Source organism: Heptranchias perlo, chromosome 6 (genome assembly GCF_035084215.1).
Source record: "Heptranchias perlo isolate sHepPer1 chromosome 6, sHepPer1.hap1, whole genome shotgun sequence".
Classification (NCBI taxonomy): domain Eukaryota; kingdom Metazoa; phylum Chordata; class Chondrichthyes; order Hexanchiformes; family Hexanchidae; genus Heptranchias; species Heptranchias perlo.
In genome coordinates this window covers 47,926,918-47,948,724 of record NC_090330.1, presented here as the reverse complement: position 1 = coordinate 47,948,724, position 21,807 = coordinate 47,926,918, and the positions used below count along the sequence as shown (strand labels likewise).

Below are 21,807 nucleotides of genomic sequence, written 5' to 3'. Positions count from 1 at the left end.
ACAGGTTAATGTTGTTGTCATGGTACTGCACTACAGGTTAGTGTAGTTGTCATGGTACTGCACTACAGGTTAGTGTAGTTGTCATGGTACTGCATTACAGGTTAATGTTGTTGTCATGGTACTGCACTACAGGTTAGTGTAGTTGACATGGTACTGCACTACAGGTTATTGTAGTTGACATGGGACTGCACTACAGGTTAGTGTTGTTGTCATGGTACTGCACTACAGGTTAGTGTAGTTGACATGGTACTGCACTACAGGTTAGTGTTGTTATCATGGTACTGCACTACAGGTTAGTGTAGTTGTCATGGCACTGCACTACAGCTTAGTATTGTTGTCATGGTACTGCACTACAGGTTAGTGTAGTTGACATGGTACTGCACTACAGGTTAGTGTAGTTGACATGGTACTGCACTACAGGTTAATGTAGTTGACATGGTACTGCACTACAGGTTAATGCAGTCATCATGGCACTGCACGACAGCTTAGTGTTGTTGTCATGGTACTGCACTACAGGTTAATGTGGTCGTCATGGTACTGCACTACAGGTTAGTGTGGTTGTCATGGCACTGCACTACAGGTTAGTGTAGTTGACATGGTACTGCACTATAGGTTAGTGTAGTTGTCATGGCACTGCACTACAGGTTAGTGTAGTTGACATGGTACTGCACTACAGGTTAATGCGGTCGTCATGGCACTGCACTACAGCTTAGTGTTGTTGTCATGGTACTGCACTACAGGTTAATGTGGTCATCATGGAACTGCACTACAGGTTAGTGTGGTTGTCATGGTACTGCACTACAGGTTAGTGTGGTCGTCATGATACTGCACTACAGGTTAATGTGGTTGTCATGGTACTGCACCATAGGCTAGTGTAGTTGACATGGCGCTATACTATAGGTTAGCATAGTTGTCATGGGACTGCATTTGGTTAGTGCAGTTGTTACCAAGTGTATTATGCTACAAATGTAAATTCAGCTTGAAATGTATGCCACAACAAGCATGATAGTGCTGCCAACTTTGATCATGTTATAATGCTCTGCTTTATTTATTTGCATTTCACATTGCATCTTTAACATTAAAAAAATCTACACATGTTTCACGTATAGGCATAATGAAAATGGATGCTAAACCAGAAAAGAAGAGATATGGAGGAGTGACCAAATGCTAGGTCAAAGAGGTGGGTTTTGAGACAGTTTTAAAAGGTTGGAGAGAGAGGTGGAGAGGCTTAAGGATGGAGTTCCAAAGAGTAGGACTGAGGCAGCTGAAGGCTTTGCCAACCATGGTGCACCAAATGGAGGGATGATGCATAGAGATGGAATCAGAGGAACAGAGCATGTGTGGGAGGGGGGAATATAGGCCTGGGGAATATGGCATGGATAGGATAAGGCAAGGACAAAGAGAGATCCAAGACAAGAACAAGGATTTTGAATTGAATTCAATGGAGTGATGGGGTAGGTCAGTGAGGACAGGGATGAAGAGCAAGAGGGACTTAGGGTTCAGTTTTAACTGTGAGAAACGGGTGGGTTGGGGGCGGGGGGGACAATGAAAATTGCCACTATTTCAGCCCCGCCTCCAATCCACCCATTTCCAGTTTTCACCGGGGCGGGTGACCAACCTGCGCCCAGGAGGCGGGTCAGGACTTAAAATCTTTCAAGGAGGTTTCGGGCCTCCATTTTTCTGGACTTCCCGATTTCAATCCCTGGGAGGCCGGGATTCCCTGGCCTTCTGTTTTATGCCTCGTGAAAGGAGGCGAGAAGGCCCGAGACTAACAGGTAGGTGCATAGGAAGCCACAGCTTGTGGACATGGAGGAACATAGGAACAGGATTAGGCCAGTCAGCCCCTCGTGCCTGCTCTGCCATTTGATAAGTTCATGGCTGATCTGTGATCTAGTTCCATATACCTGCCTTTGGCCCATATCCCTTAATACCTTTGGTTGCCAAAAAGCTATCTATCTCACATTTAAATTTAGCAATTGAGCTAGTATCAATTGCCGCTTGCGGAAGAGAGTTCCAAACTTCTACCACCCTTTGTGTGTAGAAATGTTTTCTAATCTCACTCCTGAAAGGTCTGGTTCTAATTTTTAGACTGTGCCCCCGACTCCTAGAATCCCCAACCAGCGGAAATAGTTTCTCTCTATCCACCCTATCTGGTCCCCTTAATATCTTATAAACTTCGATCAGATCACCCCTTAACCTTCAAAACTCCAGAGAATACAACCCCAATTTGTGTAATCTTTCCTCGTAACTTAACCCTTGAAGTCCGGGTATCATTCTAGTAAACCTACGCTGCACTCCCTCCAAGGCCAATATATCCTTCTGAAGGTGCGGTGCTCAAAGTACTCCAGGTGCGGTCTAACCAGGGTTTTGTATAGCTGCAGCATAACTTCTGTCCCCTTGTACTCCAGTCCTCTAGATATAAAGGCCAGCATTCCATTAGCCTTCTTGATTATTTTCTGCACCTGTTCATGACACTTCAATGATCTATATACCTGAACCCCTAAGTCCCTTTGGACATCCACTGAAAGTACCCTGTTCTATCCTTTTTTGATCCAAAGTGGATGACCTCACATTTGTCTACATTGAATTCCATTTGCCACAGTTTTGCCCATTCACCTAATCTATCAATATCGCTTTGTAATTTTATGTTTTCATCTACACTGCTTACAATGCCACCAATCTTTGAGTCATCGGCAAACTTAGATATGAGACTTTCTATGCCTTCATCTAAGTCGTTAATAAATATTGTGAATAATTGAGGCCCCAAGACAGATCCCTGCGGGACTCCACTAGTCACATCCTGCCAATGTGAGTACCTACCCATTATCCCTACTCTCTGTCGCCTTTCGCTCAGTCAATTGCCTAACCAAGTCCGTACTTTTCCCTCGATTCCATGGGCTTCTATCTTAGCTAACAGTCTATTTATGTGGGACCTTATCAAATGCCTTCTGGAAGTCCATATAAATAACATCCATTGACATTCCCCTGTCCACTACTTTAGTCACCTCTTCAAAAAATTCAATGAGGTTTGTCAGGCACGACCTACCTTTCACAAATCCATGCTGGCTCTCTCTGATTAACTGAAAATTCTCAAGGTGTTCAGTCACTATATCCTTAATTATAGACTCCAGCATTTTCCCCACAACAGATGTTAGGCTAACTGGTCTATAATTCCCCGGTTTCCTTCTCCTTTCTTAAAAAGAGGAGCAGGAGTGCTTCCCCCATACCCAACAAGCTTGCCTACACTGACCCCCCCCCCCTCCCACCCCACAACGATCGCCGATCGTGTAACCCCCGCCGATCCCTGACCCCGATCCTCCCGCCCACTCCAATCCTCCGACCCCGATCTTCCCACCCCCGACCCCCGATCCACCCCCTCAACGATTGCAGACCCCCGCGATGACCCCCGATCTCTCCTCCCATGACTCCCGTCCCTGTGCCAACCTGTGCCCACCCATGCCAACCTGTGCCCATCCTTGCCAACCGGTGCCCACCCATGCCCCTTTGCCCCCACCCCGCCCCATCCATACAAACAAAGACTTACCTACAGACTTACCTGAAGACATCCTCTCCCTGGCTGGTCTCCCGTCCATCTGAGTTCAGACTGTCAATCAGGCCGGTCAGTCGGACGGGAAACCAAGAAAAAGAAATGAAAGGCGTCCTTATGTCAAAATCGTAAGGACGTCCGAGAAACCCGTACTAATGGGTTTCCCTACATCAATTTGACCCCCCCGCCCCCTTCCCGGCTCGATATTAAAATTGAGCCCTAAGTGTGGGACAGAATATGTGTTTTGGAGTCTATGGTGGGCGGAAGATGGCTGGCCAGAAAGGAGAAGTTTAGGGTAGTCGAGACTGGAAGAGTCAAAGACATGTATAATTGTTTCAGCGGTGGAATAAAACGAGACGGAGCAGAGACGGGCAATGTTGCAGAGGTGGAATTAAGTGGTCTTGGTAAAGGGTATGGATGTGAGTTTGAAGTTCAGCTCAAGATCGACCCCCTGCCTACGGATGATGCCGCTGAGGTGCAGTTTGTATTTGAAGAAGGGGAGGGGGCTAAAATAGATCCTTGGGGGACTCCAGAAGTGACGATCCAGTATACGAAGAATATGCCATTCCTGGAGATGCACTGACTGCATTCAAATTGATAGGAATGGCACGAGGCAAGGGCAGTCCTGTGGATCTGAACAACAGAGGAGGCACACTGGAGGAGGATATCATGGTCAACAGTACTAAATACTGCAGAAGGATCCGAACCATAGCAACTCCTTTCACATCCATAGTACCTGACATATTATGTACATTTTATACAGGTCTTGCTCTCCTTTCAGTAGTATTTTTTCCTGGCCTTTTTTCAAGGGTCTCCACTCTGGTTCTCTTGCTTATAAAATTTATCAGTTGAAGGGAGCAACAAGAAAAGGCCATAAGTCAGGGCCCCCCAGATAGATAATTTTCCCCTCACTTCTGGCTAGATGTTCAGCCAGTATCCCTCCACTATACATTGAATCGGAGAATTTGTCTGTTTCCGTTTCAACAAATGTTTACACTGAGTCAGCATTCATCGCACTAGGTGGCAGTCTGTTCTAGAAGTTAACAATTTTGATACTGAAGTTCCTCCTCGTGTTATTTTTAACTTGTGGTTTCCTTAGTTTATTATGTCTCTGGTTCTTGTTTGCTGGTTTTGAACAAAGAATGTCTACACATTCAACTTAGGCATTCCTTTCATTTTTTAAAAAACACTAGCATGCTGATGCTCCCCCACCCAGTTGTCTTTTTTTCCAACCAGAACAGAATTTAGATGCGCTTTGACAGCCTTCATAGTTCAGTGATCTAAGGCCTGGAGCCATCCTTGTTGGCCTTTCTAATTCCCTTAAACCTCAAGAGTAAACACTACCTGCAGCAACCACATTGACAACAACTCCCATTGTAACACTTGGTAGCACAAACATACAGAGGCCCGGACATCCCATTGACAAGCACCAAAAAGTACCATCGAATTTCAGCAGCTTAGCGGTACGCAAAAATCCTTTGGCCTCTGTGGAATTTAACACTGATGTTTTTTTCAATTTAGCTCATTTGATTCTTTTAAAATGTTTGTTTTATTAAAATGTGTAAAACGTGATTCAGTGAAGAGAGTGAGCTCAGAGTTCTGTGGCCAAACTTCGCTCAGTATGTAATTTTTGATAAGCCATCAAGCCCTGCCATGTATCCTAATATCATATTCCACAATATATTCTGATTCCAAGTTTGGTGTAGGTCAGATCACTACTGCTGCCATGTGACTGAAAACAGAACTATGTAGAACTGGATTATGGAAAATGGACGACATCTTCCTGTGTTTTATTGCTCCAAATACTTTTGGTATTTCTCACCACCTGCATCCCTCCAGTTTAACAAATAGCCATCTTGAATGTTCTTTACTCCTCTCACAATTTCCCAGCCACTTTCAGTTACATAAGCTTCAATAAATTATACATACACATTTCTTGTGGGAGATAGAAACATGTTAGCCGCAATTTACTGATAATGGGCAAAATGGGATTTACAAGCTCACCTGCACCTGCAGTGTGATGGTAGACTTGGCCAAATGCCAAACTTGCCCAGAAATCTTGGGCTGTGGCATCGTATATGCATGCACTGCAGACTGTTTGATGTAGCACATGTCCCAGGGGGGCTAGAAAGGATGTGGTGGGAGAAAACCTTCATGCTGTGATAACCTCTGCTTCTACAGTAAGAGCTGTCCCTGTTCCCGATGCTTTCTGCAAGTCATTCTGCAGCAGGTGGTACAACCGGCCTTGTGAAATGTAGGCAGTGAAGACGGGTCTTGTCTGATATGTCCAGGTTCATGTGGAGGAGTCTATAAAAGTAGTTCTCAGGGTAGTGATGGATGCAGATGAAACACCTCGGGTGTCATTGCACACATATTTGGTAGTGCCTCATCAACTCCTCTTCCTAATCTGAAACACCGAGCATGTTCGGAATCCAGAACAGAATGCCCATGCTTAACATTTTGTAAGGTGCTACTTAAGTGGCAGCAGCAGCCAACAATAATGAACGGAAGCACTAGCATGGAAATAAAACAAAAAAAACAAAAAATAGCAGTATTCCCACCAAAAACAACTAAATCATGGCACAAAATGCAACAGAAATGTTTGGAAAACACAAAAAACATGTTTTCGCAAATGAGGACATTTACTTACCTTTAAGAGACCTGCATGTGCAGGTCAGGCCCCAGGATCCCCGATGCATCAATTTCAAATAGGCAAGCAACTCAATATGGGTAGTGATAAGAGAAGATATAACGAGAGGTAAGCAGGCAGTGGAGACTTTATGGGTAGAATTAAGAAATAGAAAAGGATTTAAGACTGTAGTGGGAGTTGTGTATAGGCCCCCTGGTAGCAGCTATGAAGTGGCAGAATGTATAAATGCAGAGATTAGACAAACATGTAGCAAAGGCAGAGTGGTTTTAATGGGGGATTTTAACTTTCATATTGATTGGGATAAGCAGACGAGCTCATGTCAGAAAGGTACCAAATTTCTTGCGTGTGTTCAGGACAGCTTTCTGCAACAATATATCCTAGAACTTGATACTAGCTCAATTGCTAAATTTAAATGTGAGATAGATAGCTTTTTGGCAACCAAAGGTATTTAGGGATATGGGCCAAAGGCAGGTATATGGAGTTAGATCACAGATCAGCCATGATCTTATCAAATGGCAGAGCAGGCACGAGGGGCTGAATGGCCTACTCCTGTTCCTATGTTCCTAGAGCCAACAAGGGGGCAGGCCATATTAGATTTCATAATTAGTAATGAGCCAGATTTAGTTAACAGCCTAACATGCGTGAACATTTATCTTTTTTTTATTCGTTCATAGGATGTGGGCATCGCTGGCTAGGCCAGCATTTATTGCCCATCCCTAATTGCCCTTGAGAAAGTGGTGGTATCTAATAGCGATCATAATATGATTGAGTTCAATGTTGTGTTTGAAAGGGAGAAACCCGTATCAGCTACTTTTTAAAATCTAAATTTCGGTAAGGCCGATTTCAACTGGATAAGACAGGGACTGTCCAGAATAAACCGGGCAAATCTGTTAATGGGTAAAATGACAGAAGATCAGTGGGAGGTATTCAAAAAAGAAATTAACGTGATACAGAACCAGTTTATACCCCGAAGGAGCAAGAGGTCTACTTGCCAAAAAGAGGTGAGGGACAATATAAAACTAAAAGAAAAACACATAAAAATGAAAAAATAGCACAGATCCTGGCGACTGGGAGAGATACAAAGAACAGCAAAGGGTGACAAAACAGATAGTAATTGCTACAAAAAGGAAGTACGAAAGGAAACTTGCAAGGAATATGAAAATCAACACAAACATTTTTTACAATTATATTGGGAAAAGGAGGGTGGTCAAGAGCAATGTGGGCCCCTTAAAAACGGATAATGGTGACATTGTAAATGAAAATAAGGAAATAGCGGACACGTTAAATAATTCCTTTGCATCAGTATTTACAGTAGAGGAAGAGGATGGCATGCCAGACACCCCAAGGAAACTGATTTTGAGTCAGGGACAGGGCTAACCTCAATTAACGTAAGCAAATTAACAGTAATGAAGAAAATAACGCCACTAAAGAGTGTCACATCCCCAGGACCAGATAGTTTCCATTCCAGGGTTTTAAAGGAAATAGGTGAGAACATTGCAGAAGCCCTAATTATAATCTTCCAAAGCTCTCGCAATTCAGGAACCATTCCTTTAGATTGGAAAATTGCACATATCACTCCGTTATTTAAGAAAGGTGAGAGAGAGAAACCAGGGAATTATAGACCAGTTAGCCTAACATCTGTTGTCAGGAAATTACTACAGTCTATAATTAAGGACAGAGTGACTGAACACCTTAAAAATTTTCAGCTGATCAGAGAGAGCCAGCATGGATTTGTAAATGATAGGTTATGCCTGACAAACCTGATTGAATTTTTTGAAGAGGTGACTAAAGTAGTGGACAAGAGAATGTCTATGGATGTTGTTTATATTGACTTCCAAAAGGCATTCGATAAAGTCCCTCATAAGAGACTGTTTGCTAAAGTTGAAGCTCATGGAATTGAGGGTAAATTATTGACCTGGTTAGGAAATTGGCTGAGTGACAGAAGGCAGAAAGTAAGGAATAATGGGCAGGTACTCGAATTGGCAGGATGTGACTAGTAGTATCCGATAGGAATCTGTGTTGGGGCCTCAACTATTCACTGTATTTATTAACAACTTAGATGACGGGATAGAGAGTCACATATCCAAATATAGGCAGCATTGTAAGCAGTAGATGGAAGCATAAAATTACAGAGAGATATTAATAGATTAAGTGAATGGGAAAAACTGTGGCAAATGGATTTCAATGTAGGCAACTGTGAGGTCATCTACTTTGGACCTAAAAAGGATGCATCAGAGTACTTTTTACATGGTGAAAAGCTTGAAACAGTGGAGATCCAAAGAGACTCAGGGGGTCCATGTACATAGATTATTAAAATGTCATGGCAAGGTACAGAAAATAATCAAAAAGGCTAATGGAATGCTGACCTTTATATCGAGAGGACTAGAATACAAGGGGGTAGAAGTTATGCTGCAGCTATACAATGCCCTGATTAGACCACACCTGGAGTACTGTGTTCAGTTCTGGGCACTGCACCTTAAGATGGATATATTGGCCTTGGAGGGAGTGCAGCATAGATTTACTAGAATGATACCTGGACTCCAAGGGTTAAATTCTGAGGAGAGATTACACAAACTAAGGTTGTATTCCCTGGAATTTAGAAGATTAAGGGGTGATTTGATTGAAGTTTTCAAGATATGTAGGGAAGCTGATAGGGTAGATAGAGGGAAACTATTTCCGCTGGTTGGGGAATCTAGGACTTGGGGACATAGTCTAAAGATTAGAGCCAGGACTTTCAGGAGTGAAGTTAGGAAATACTTCTACGTGCAAAGGGTGGTAAACGTTTGGAACTCTCTTCCGCAAATGGCAGTTGATGCTAGCTCAATTGTTAATTTTATATGTGAGATTGATAGATTTTTGTTAACCAAAGGTATTGAGAGATATGGGGCTAAGGCGGGTATATGGAATTAGGTCACAGATCAGCCATGATTTCATTGAATGGCGGAAAGGGCTCGAGGGGCTAAATGGTCTACTTCTGTTCCTATGTTCCTATATTTCACCCAGGAATCCGAGCAAGGGGCTGCATTTAAATACTTATTCAATGTAAATGAGACCTGTGACTGTCAGTAGTGCAACACATTTCTGGTGCCGAAATCTCCGCTTTAGAAATTTGGTACGTGGCAAATCAGTAATGCACAGCCTTGGACCTCATTTCCCCTCTCCCATTGCCTGCAAGGCTCTGCACTACTGTGCAGCCATGGAAATGTTACCCTATTGTATCAGTGATCAGTGCATTGTGTGGCAAAATGTTCAGATCTCGGTTCTCAAGCATGATTCCTCAACAGGTAAGTTCCTGATCTCACTGTGCTGGTTAAATTGCAGGGTAAGCAGTTACAGAGAAGCAGTGGTAGTGGCCTGAGAGCAAGGCACCTTATTAACTTGGCTAGTAAATGGCCTATAACATTGCTAAATCGAAAGATAGAGTGAAGAAAGCATCCACTCAAAAAACACACACTTCCTCATTTCCTTAAGCTGCCTTCTATTGGTTCCAAATTGGAGATCAGTATTTTTCTTGTAGGAAGTGCATGTTGACAGTTCCTTGAACCAGGGAGAGAACTAATTATCTATCCACTGACCAACAATTATACCACTTTAGTAATAAGTGACCCCTGTTTGGATATTTGGTTGAGATCCAGTGACAGTTGAAAGTAATGATAAAGCTTTCCCATGAGGAATCACAGAAACACATCTGATTCTGTCATCTGTTATGTTGAGTATTTATGTACAATACATCGATTTTTTTTCAAATTTTAGAATTGAGGAAACATTTTCCCGTGATCCTAGATGTTCAGGCAGAAAAATTCAATCAAACCCCTGAAATTCAAAGGAATTTGTAGCATTTTAATTTATGTCAAGACAGATGTGAGCAATATGAGACTGTCATCATTGTGGAAAATTGTTGTCTCACTTGTAAGCAGCATAAAGGAATATGGTAAACCTTCCAATAAAAAGATATAACAGTTTCCAATAGGTACTTAATTTTCATTATTTCAGTTTTGAAACCTATATAGTCTCTACTGTTTGCTGTTACTACAACTGTTACTCTTGGAATGCAGACCCTTTTATCTCATTATTATTATTTATCCTCAACTTTTTTCAAGTCCCTAACTTTTGTTTGTGTGGCTTTTTTGTTCTGTTTTCAGGTCCACCCCTGCCTTGCTCTTCTGCTTCATCAACCCCAGTAGAGCAGTACCTCTCCCCTCCCCCTCCTTCTGAAGTCAATGAGTGCCAGCGAAGGTTGCTCAGCAATAAAATGACCCAGCCAAACCGAGACTCTGACTCTGATGAGGAGTTCGCTCCCAACTCTTTCTTGGTTAAAACTGGCTCTGGAAACCTGTATGTTCCCACAAATGGTGAGTTAGTTGAATTTGCTGCTCCCTTATTATAGTGATCTGCCTTCTATTCTGGTGCTGCGTTCTCTTATCAACCAGTATTGTGTTTATTAACAGAAAGTTGTAACAATTACAGCATTATTATTAACCACGGATCAGTCTTGTATACTGCTAAACAATTACTCGCACTGTATTTTACTATTAACAGTTAGCCACAACCTTTGAAAGTTAAGCATTGAATGAACTACTTAGATTATATTTGTCACTCTAATTTGTTGTGGTTTTTGTCCGATATTTTTTAACTAGGTTCATCCTAGTTGTCACGTGTTTTGTTGCTTATAATGTTTCCTGAGCATCTTCTGCTCAGTTTCAAAAAGATAGGTAGGTCCAGGAATCTACTGAACATTTAATGTTACAAAAATTGCTGAACAGCAGTGTCAAAATGAACTATTGTTTCTGATTTATGTCAAAAATAACAACTTGCATTTACTGTCTGCTCCTGGTGTAAAAGAGGACCTCAGAGCACTTTACAAAGTGAAGTTTAAGTAGCAAGTAAGGAAATAAGAACATAAGAAATAGGAGCAGGAGTAGGTCATACAGCCCCTCGAGCCTGTTCCTCCATTCAAAAAGATCATGGCTGATCTTAGACCTCAACTCCACTTTCTTGCCTGATCCCTATATCCCTTGATTCCCTTAGTGTCCAAAAATCTATCGATCTCAGCCTTGAATATACTCAATGACTGAGCATCCACAGCCCTCTGGGGTAGAGAATTGCAAAGATTCACAATCCTCTGAGTGAAGAAATTCCTCCTCATCTCAATTCTAAATGTCTGACCCCTTATCCTGAGACAGTACCTCCTAGTTCTCGACTCTCCAACCAGGGGAAACTCTCAGCATCTACCCTGTCAAGCCCTCTCAGAATCTTTTAATCAGAAATGAAGGGGGATACTGAAAGCACTTTAGAAGAAATGGGCTTTAGGAGGTTTTTGAAGGCAGGGAGAGAGGTAACAAGACAAAGAGAATTCCAGGGGGCTGAATGGCTGAAAGATTGGCTCCTAATGGTGGGACAAGTAGTAATCTAGAATCTGAGGGACGGACGGTAAGATTACCTAAAAAGGGTGGGACAAGGCTGTGAAGGATTTAAAGATGAGGATCATGAAACCAACTTACTGGACATAGAAAAGCAGTGTCGCTGGATGAAGACAGAGACGATGAGTGTGTGGGACATGTGCAGGAAAAGGACTTGGGCTGGGGAGCCCTGGAATAGCTGAAGTTTATGAAGGGTGGAGGTGGGAATGCCATCAAGGAGAAATTTTGAGAAGTGAAACTTTGAGGTGATAAAAATTCATGAATGAAAGCTTCAGCAGTGAAGGGGTGATTTTCCACAGGTGGAGGAAGGCAGTCTTAGTGACATATTGGGGTAAATTTTAACCCCCAAGAACAGATGGATTGGGGGCAGGTGGGGAGTAAAAATATTCAGTTTTCAGAGTAGGATGGCATCCCGGCTCCAACATATCTGCTTCTGAGTTTAACCCAGGCAGGTTTGCCTGCGTGTGGAGGGCAGACACCAGGAAGTCCCTCCTCCACTTAAAGCTGGCGGGCCGATACTTAAAAGGGCAATGTACTTCATTGAGATACTTGAGGTACTTAATATTTTGTGTATTGGAATAATAAAATTAATTTAACCTTACCTGTTTGGGTTTCCCATCGCTTTCCATTCACTTCAGGTGAAAGCAGTCGGGAAGGTCCGGATCCATGAGGTGAGTGCCTTTAGTGCACTGCTTGTGGGCCCGGAGGAACATGAGTGTTTCATCCACGCCCAACAAGCTCACCTGGCCGACAGGACCCCTGCGATCGGCTGACCCTCCCCCTCCCCCGATGATGGACTCCACCTACCTCCGACTCCACCCAACCACCAGCGACCCCCGATCTCATCCCCAGCCCCCCCATCTCGTCCCCAGCCCCCCAATCTCGTCCCCAGCCCTCCGATCTCATCCCCAGCCACCCCGATCTCACCCCCAGCCCCCCAATCTCGTCCCCAGCCCTCTGATCTCATCCCCAGCCACCCTGATCTCACCCCCAGCCCCCTGATCTCGTCCCTAGCCTTCTGATCTCGTTCCCAGCCCCCCGATCTTATCCTCAACCCCAGCCCATCCCCCCGACCTTTCTCCGCGCAGCCTGATATTGCAGCGGCCCGGAGAGGGCGTGTTGCCCTGAGGCAATCAATTTCCCAGCAGGTGCGTTCCACCAGCCAACTGCCTGGGATTCCACTCTGGGGGGAAATCCAGCCCGTAGTAACTATGCTAGATTATGAAATCGTCACAGGTGATCTGCAACTTTCAGTGTAGTAAAGCAAAGCAAATTTTAAATTGATGAAAAGCTTAAAGCTGCATTTGAGCATGTATTTCTTAATCACAATTCTAATATATACATGAATTGGGGATCCAACTTGAAATTGTTATTTTCAAGCCCTAAATATTTTGGAAAAATTATCATAGAGGCTTGTTTACTTAAAAAAATACTTCTCTCTTGCTTAGTTTGCTCTGTCACAAATGTCACTTTATCTTTCTCTCCATGTCTGTCTCTCCTTCATTTGGTCTCTTCCATTTCTTCCACTGCTGCTTTTTTGTTCTGCCTCCATTTCTCGCTGTATCTGTCTTGCTGCCTGTCTCTCTATGACCCTCTTTTTCATTCTCCCTCTATTTGTCACCTTTATTCTACACCTAGTTATGTATTCTGGCCTTTTTAAAATACTGTAAAGTTCTTCTTCATTAGTATAGTCTCTGCATATAAAGACTATTATATCCTTGGGGAAGAACAATTGAAGGCTCTTCATGGCGTATTGCAGTTGATCTGACTCAAGGTGTCAGCCTTGGCTGAATCGGTAGCACTCTCGCCTTGGTGTCAGAAGGTTGTGGGTTTAAGTCCCACTCCAGAGACTTCAGCACATAATCCAGGGTGACACTTCAGAGCAGTACTGAGGAAGTGCTGCACTGTCCGAGGTGCCGTCCTTCGGATGAGATGTTAAACTAAGGCCCAGTCTGCCCCCTCGGGTAAATATATAAGATCGTATAGCACTATTCAAAGAAGAACGGGGGAGCTTTCCCTGGTGTCCTGGCCAATATTTGTTCCTCAACCAACATCACTAAAACATTATCTCATTGCTGTTCTTGGGACCTTGCTGTGCACAAATTAGTTGCTGCGTCTCCTACATTACAACAGTGATTAAACTTCAAAAGGTACTAATTAGCTGGAAAGAGCTGTGGGACATCCTGAGGTCATGAAAGGCACTATATAAACACAAATTCATTCTTGATTGGGGAGGCTTCCTCGGCCACAAGTCACTGTCAGTTCTTGTTTTTAAGATCTTTATCATGTATCATCTGGTGTTGTGACTAGGTTTATTTAGCATATTACTACCAATACATGTAGTCAACAAACTTTAATGTTGATCTACTAATCTGCGTGTGTGATTCTTTAAATTCATAACCTCAAGTGCCGCTCTTACTACCACCACCAATGGTAAACATTCAACCAACATTACCTCACCCTCATTCTCCACACACAACCCACGTGTGTAAAGACAAAATCTATAGTCAAATTGTACTGTCATACTCCTGGTCTATCACCAGACTTGGCTCGATCATGTCAAGCATTATTATGCTCACTCCTCAGTTAAATCCTCCTACTACTCCGGGGTCATCCTGGAGGGGAAAGACAGCCCCTTTTCTCCATGAATAACCACTTCCTGAAACCCCCTTTCCTCTACTCCCGCTACCCTAACCTCTAATACTAAATGTGAAGAACTCATGAATTTCTGCATCTCAAGGATTGAGACCATCATATGCCTCTGACTCTGCCACGACTCCTCACTGCTCTGAACCTCCCCCAGTGTGCCACCCATTCTAGCTCTGATCCCCTGTCACTCTACAATTCTTCCTCCCATTATCTCCAAGTTCAACTTTTCCAAGAGACCAACCTTCTATTTCTTTGATCCGTCCCACTCAACTCCTAATCACTCAACTATCTCCCCGGCCCCCATGCTTGCCAATATTATTTATGGCTCCCTTCGCTTAGGCACCATCCATCTCCCTTTCAAAATTGCTGTCATCACTTCCTCCTGTAAAAACTCACCCTCAACCCATCCCACTGCCATATCATCTCAACCCTCCCTTTTCTCTTTAAATTGTTGCCACTACCAGCTTTGTGCCATTTCTCTCAAATCTCCCTTTGTAGTGAATCCCTTTGTTCCAGCTTCTACCCTGTTCACAGCACCAACACCTGCCTGGGCCAAAGTCACAATAATATTGATGTGTCTGTGAATATGTTGCGTTAACATTTCTTGTCCTCCTCAATTTCTCCACAGTTGATCATGTCATCCTCTACATTGCCTCTTCTCTATTTTCCACCTCCATGACACTGACCTCTTGCATGGTTCCACTCCTACCTCTCTGAATGTAGTCAGCATATCCTCAGTCATGGCTTCTCCTCCTGACTGCACAGTTACATCTGGAGTCCCCTAAAGATCTGTCTTTGGTCCCCTTCTCTTCCTCATCCTCACCGACAAGCCTCATTGACACCATTTGTACACATGGAATCAGCTTCCATATGGTGATTGCACTGAGCTTTACCTTTTTACCACCTTTGTTGACAGGCAGTCTCATATCAAATCATGGATGAATCAAAATTTTCTCCAGCTGAATATCGGGAAGACTGGACTGAAGCCATTGTCTTCAGGCCTCAGCATAAACTTTTTTCCCTGGTCACTTGCTTAGGCTGAACTAGATTGCAAGAAATCTTCCCATCTTGGTTGAGAGCTGAACTTCATCCTATCCTATCCTATCACATCCTATCCACCACCAAGACCATTCACATCCACCTCTGCAACATTACCTGCCTCCACTGCTACCTCGGCCCCACCGCCACTAGAATCCTTATCCATGCTTTTATCACTCCTAGACTGGATTTTTCCAATATCCTCCTTCCTGGCCTCCATGCTCCACCATCCATAAACTTAAACTTTCCAAAGCCATCCGTGTCCTGTGCTACACTTCTTGCTCATCCGTCCTGTCCTCACTGACTTACAATAGCTCCCCATCCCGCAATGCATTGAATTTACAATATTTGTCCTGCGCCCCCGTAAAGTGCCCTAGAAATTTTCTAAATTGAAGGTGCTACATGAATGAAAGTTATTGTCGTTATCCTGCTGGGTTTTTTCACTATTCAAGTGATGATTGTAGGAAAATTTCCCATGCTTATTCATACGTTTTACTGAAATCCTATTGACAAAATTGTATGAATACTGCTCAGTAACTGACTCACACATCACCCATTTATTCCGTCTTCTGCTATTGCACAATGTTTCAAAGTGTGAAGCATGCTCTGAGTTTAGCACAAGGCTTTGAAACATCCAACCAATTATTGGAAGCCAATCCTGGTTACAAAGATATCAAAGCTTAATTCCTCTAGGCATAACATAGGGAAATTACTCTAAGGTCAGGTGTGGAAACAAGCATTAGCAGGGAGAATTGCAGGAGTGGCACAGTCAGTATGCGGCCACCAAGCTACATTCCATGTTGGCTTGTGCAGCAGGGGAGAGGATGCTGAGGTAGTCAAAGTCCAACTCAAGTTCCTCCTGAATTCGGTCACATAGCAGAACAGTCTGCAGAACTGGCTGCAGATCTGACAGTGGCCCAATTCCATGACCACAACATGCAGGATTCCAAATGGCACTCAGGTGATTTTGTTGCCCTTAATGATGCAGACTTCGATAAAAGAAAGTTATCTATGTTTCCAGCCCTGGTGTCATCCTGGATTGAGCCTGTAACACCAGATTTCTGTATAAAGCAGTTTTAGCTACAACTCAGATTCCAGTTGGCCTGAAAATTCAGTCGCCCAGAGTTGCACAGCAAGTTTTCATACTAATCTGGCAAAACTCCTAGTCCTAATTGTACACAGAAGTTGAACAAGTAAGGAAGAATGCTTGATAGCCTGCTATAGGCAGGGTCACCTTGATATGGTTGTCCTCATTGATTGAAATAAATTTTGTCTCGACACACAAAGTCCTCTTTCAGCCTTTCCCCACTCACCTTTTTGAGTTGCCATCGGCTGGAATTGCTCCATTATCATATTTCGTTGCTCCTGCTATCTCTTGGGATGGGGTCTCAATGATGCAACTTACAATCAAAGACCTACAGCCTTATGTATAGTGGAGGGGGAAGCAACATCTTTTTTTTTTATTCGTTCACGGGATGTGGGCGTCGCTGGCAAGGCCGGCATTTATTGCCCATCCCTAATTGCCCTCGAGAAGGTGGTGGTGAGCCGCCTTCTTGAACCGCTGCAGTCCGTGTGGTGACGGTTCTCCCACAGTGCTCCACCATCCATAAACTTAAACTTTCCAAAGCCATCCGTGTCCTGTGCTACACTTCTTGCTCATCCGTCCTGTCCTCACTGACTTACAATAGCTCCCCATCCCGCAATGCATTGAATTTACAATATTTGTCCTGCGCCCCCGTAAAGTGCCCTAGAAATTTTCTAAATTGAAGGTGCTACATGAATGAAAGTTATTGTCGTTATCCTGCTGGGTTTTTTCACTATTCAAGTGATGATTGTAGGAAAATTTCCCATGCTTATTCATACGTTTTACTGAAATCCTATTGACAAAATTGTATGAATACTGCTCAGTAACTGACTCACACATCACCCATTTATTCCGTCTTCTGCTATTGCACAATGTTTCAAAGTGTGAAGCATGCTCTGAGTTTAGCACAAGGCTTTGAAACATCCAACCAATTATTGGAAGCCAATCCTGGTTACAAAGATATCAAAGCTTAATTCCTCTAGGCATAACATAGGGAAATTACTCTAAGGTCAGGTGTGGAAACAAGCATTAGCAGGGAGAATTGCAGGAGTGGCACAGTCAGTATGCGGCCACCAAGCTACATTCCATGTTGGCTTGTGCAGCAGGGGAGAGGATGCTGAGGTAGTCAAAGTCCAACTCAAGTTCCTCCTGAATTCGGTCACATAGCAGAACAGTCTGCAGAACTGGCTGCAGATCTGACAGTGGCCCAATTCCATGACCACAACATGCAGGATTCCAAATGGCACTCAGGTGATTTTGTTGCCCTTAATGATGCAGACTTCGATAAAAGAAAGTTATCTATGTTTCCAGCCCTGGTGTCATCCTGGATTGAGCCTGTAACACCAGATTTCTGTATAAAGCAGTTTTAGCTACAACTCAGATTCCAGTTGGCCTGAAAATTCAGTCGCCCAGAGTTGCACAGCAAGTTTTCATACTAATCTGGCAAAACTCCTAGTCCTAATTGTACACAGAAGTTGAACAAGTAAGGAAGAATGCTTGATAGCCTGCTATAGGCAGGGTCACCTTGATATGGTTGTCCTCATTGATTGAAATAAATTTTGTCTCGACACACAAAGTCCTCTTTCAGCCTTTCCCCACTCACCTTTTTGAGTTGCCATCGGCTGGAATTGCTCCATTATCATATTTCGTTGCTCCTGCTATCTCTTGGGATGGGGTCTCAATGATGCAACTTACAATCAAAGACCTACAGCCTTATGTATAGTGGAGGGGGAAGCAACATCTTTTTTTTTTATTCGTTCACGGGATGTGGGCGTCGCTGGCAAGGCCGGCATTTATTGCCCATCCCTAATTGCCCTCGAGAAGGTGGTGGTGAGCCGCCTTCTTGAACCGCTGCAGTCCGTGTGGTGACGGTTCTCCCACAGTGCTGTTAGGAAGGGAGTTCCAGGATTTTGACCCAGCGACAATGAAGGAACGGCGATATATTTCCAAGTCGGGATGGTGTGTGACTTGGAGGGGAACGTGCAGGTGGTGTTGTTCCCATGCGCCTGCTGCCCTTGTCCTTCTAGGTGGTAGAGGTCGCGGGTTTGGGAGGTGCTGTCGAAGAAGCCTTGGCGAGTTGCTGCAGTGCATCCTGTGAATGGTGCACACTGCAGCCACAGTGCGCCGGTGGTGAAGGGAGTGAATGTTTAGGGTGGTGGATGGGGTGCCAATCAAGCGGGCTGCTTTATCTTGGATGGTGTCGAGCTTCTTGAGTGTTGTTGGAGCTGCACTCATCCAGGCAAGTGGAGAGTATTCCATCACACTCCTGACTTGTGCCTTGTAGATGGTGGAAAGGCTTTGGGGAGTCAGGAGGTGAGTCACTCGCCGCAGAATACCCAGCCTCTGACCTGCTCTCGTAGCCACGGTATTTATATGGCTGGTCCAGTTAAGTTTCTGGTCAATGGTGACCCCCAGGATGTTGATGGTGGGGGATTCGGCGATGGTAATGCCGTTGAATGTCAAGGGGAGGTGGTTAGACTCTCTCTTGTTGGAGATGGTCATTGCCTGGCACTTATCTGGCGCGAATGTTACTTGCCACTTATCAGCCCAAGCCTGGATGTTGTCCAGGTCTTGCTGCATGCAGGCTCGGACTGCTTCATTATCTGAGGGGTTGCGAATGGAACTGAACACTGTGCAGTCATCAGCGAACATCCTCATTTCTGACCTTATGATGGAGGGAAGGTCATTGATGAAGCAGCTGAAGATGGTTGGGCCTAGGACACTGCCCTGAGGAACGCCTGCAGCAATGCCCTGGGGCTGAGATGATTGGCCTCCAACAACCACTACCATCTTCCTTTGTGCTAGGTATGACTCCAGCCACTGGAGAGTTTTCCCCCTGATTCCCATTTACTTCAATTTTACTAGGGCTCCTTGGTGCCACACTCGGTCAAATGCTGCCTTGATGTCAAGGGCAGTCACTCTCACTTCACCTCTGGAATTCAGCTCTTTTGTCCATGTTTGGACCAAGGCTGTAATGAGGTCTGGAGCCGAGTGGTCCTGGCGGAACCCAAACTGAGCATCGGTAAGCAGGTTATTGGTGAGTAAGTGCCGCTTGATAGCACTGTCGACGACACCTTCCATCACTTTGCTGATGATTGAGAGTAGACTGATGGGGCGGTAATTGGCCGGATTGGATTTGTCCTGCTTTTTGTGGACAGGACATACCTGGGCAATTTTCAACATTGTCGGGTGGATGCCAGTGTTGTCGCTGTACTGGAACAGCTTGGCTCGAGGTGCAGCTAGTTCTGGAGCACAAGTCTTCAGCACTACAGCTGGGATGTTGTCAGGGCCCATAGCCTTTGCTGTATCCAGTGCACTCAGCCGTTTCTTGATATCACGTGGAGTGAATCGAATTTGCCGAAGACTGGCTTCCGTGATGGTGGGGATATCGGGAGGAGGCTGAGATGGATTATCCACTCGGCACTTCTGGCTGAAGATGGTTGCAAACGCTTCAGCCTTGTCTTTTGCACTCACGTGCTGGACTCCGCCATCATTGAGAATGGGGATGTTTGCAGAGCCTCCTCCTCCCGTTAGTTGTTTAATTGTCCACCACCATTCACGACTGGATGTGGCAGGACTGCAGAGCTTTGATCTGATCCGTTGGTTGTGGAATCGCTTAGCTCTGTCTATAGCATGTTGCTTCCGCTGTTTAGCATGCATGTAGTCCTGAGTTGTAGCTTCACCAGGTTGGTACCTCATTTTTAGGTACTCCTGGTGCTGCTCCTGGCATGCTCTTCTACACTCCTCATTGAACCAGGGTTGATCCCCTGGCTTGTTGGTAATGGTAGAGTGAGGAATATGCCGGGCCATGAGGTTACAGATTGTGCTGGAATACAATTCTGCTGCTGCTGATGGCCCACAGCGCCTCATGGATGCCCAGTTTTGAGCTGCTAGATCTGTTCTGAATCTATCCCATTTAGCACGGTGGTAGTGCCACACAACACGTTGGATGGTGTCCTCAGTGCGAAGACGGGATTTCATCTCCACGAGGACTGTGCGGTGGTCACTCCTACCAATACTGTCATGGACAGATGCATTTGCGACAGGTAGATTGGTGAGGACGAGGTCAAGTAAGTTTTTCCCTCGTGTTGGTTCGCTCACCACCTGCCGCAGGCCCAGTCTAGCAGCTATGTCCTTCAGGACTCGGCCAGCTCGGTCAGTCGTGGTGCTACCGAGCCACTCTTGGTGATGGACATTGAAGTCCCCCACCCAGAGTACATTTTGTGCCCTTGCTACCCTCAGTGCTTCCTCCAAGTGGTGTTCAACATGGAGGAGGACTGATTCATCAGCTGAGGGAGGACGGTAGGTGGTAATCAGCAGGAGGTTTCCTTGCCCATGTTTGACCTGATGCCATGAGATTTCATGGGGTCCAGAGTCAATGTTGAGGACTCCCAGGGCCACTCCCTCCTGACTGTATATCACTGTACCGCCACCTCTGGTGGGTCTGTCCTGCCGGTGGGACAGGACATACCCAGGGATGGTGATGGAAGAGTCTGGGACGTTGGCTGAAAGATATGATTCTGAGTATGGCTGTGTCAGGCTGTTGCTTGACTAGTCTGTGGGACAGCTCTCCCAATTTTGGCACAAGTCCCCAGATGTTAGTAAGGAGGACCTTGCAGGGTCGACTGGGCTTGGTGTTTTGCCGTTGTCGTGTCCGGTGCCTAGTGGTCCGATGCCGGGTGGTCCGTCCGGTTTTATTCTTATTATGACTTTTCGTAGCGAGATTTTACAACTGAGTGGCTTGCTAGGCCATTTCAGAGGGCAATTAAGAATCAACCACATTGCTGTGAGGTATGTGATTTTTGAAAGGGACAGTGTCCTCCTATGTAATGCCACTATGGGATGCTGACACTATCCTGTTCATATGAGGAGGCTGTACCTGAGATCGACTAGAAGGAATGAAGAAAGGAAATTGCATTTATATAGTGCCTTGAGTCTGTTTATCTCAGCTGGGTTACTGTAAATGGTCTCAGCACTCCTGCTTGTGGAGAGGTGGGGTTGGGTCGGGGGTCGGGGGGGTGGAATCAGCCAGGATTTCAGCTCCTATTTGTTATCACAGTGTTTATAAGTGATGACAGGATCAAGTTTGGCTGTGATGCTCTCTCCATCACGCCATCACAGTTAAATAGTCTGCCAACACTCACATGTGAAATCTGGCCTTTTTGCCAAGGTAATAAGAGGGCAACTGACATCTGTAGAACTATACTCCACACAAGCCAACATTTTCAGGAGAGAAGGGAAGAAATTTGGAAAGAGGAAAAAAAAGCGATAAAGCAATATTACAACAATTTGCATTTATATTTGCACTTAAAGGTGGGAAGACATCCTAAGGTGCTTCTCAGAGGCGTAATTTAAGAATAAATGGACGCCAAACAAAAGGAGACATTAGGGTGACCAACACCCCAACGCGCTCGCCTCA

The 21,807-nt window shown here is 44.7% G+C and overlaps 1 protein-coding gene across 8 annotated transcripts in view; it reads left to right on the top strand.

Moving 5' to 3' along the window:
* tenm4 (teneurin transmembrane protein 4) overlaps nt 1-21,807 on the top strand; it is a 414,166-nt gene that overhangs the window by 116,345 nt on the left and 276,014 nt on the right. Inside the window, exons 3-4 of one of the 8 annotated variants that reach the window (XM_067986258.1) lie at nt 10,340-10,549; nt 20,956-20,975. The exons of 5 other annotated variants lie outside the window; for them this stretch is intronic. In XM_067986258.1, the coding sequence (XP_067842359.1) occupies nt 10,340-10,549; nt 20,956-20,975 (230 nt within the window). Of the gene's footprint in view, nt 1-10,339; nt 10,554-18,307; nt 18,339-20,955; nt 20,976-21,807 lie in introns of all 8 variants that reach the window. 2 more of the 8 variants (XM_067986256.1, XM_067986257.1) reach the window with 2 other exon arrangements.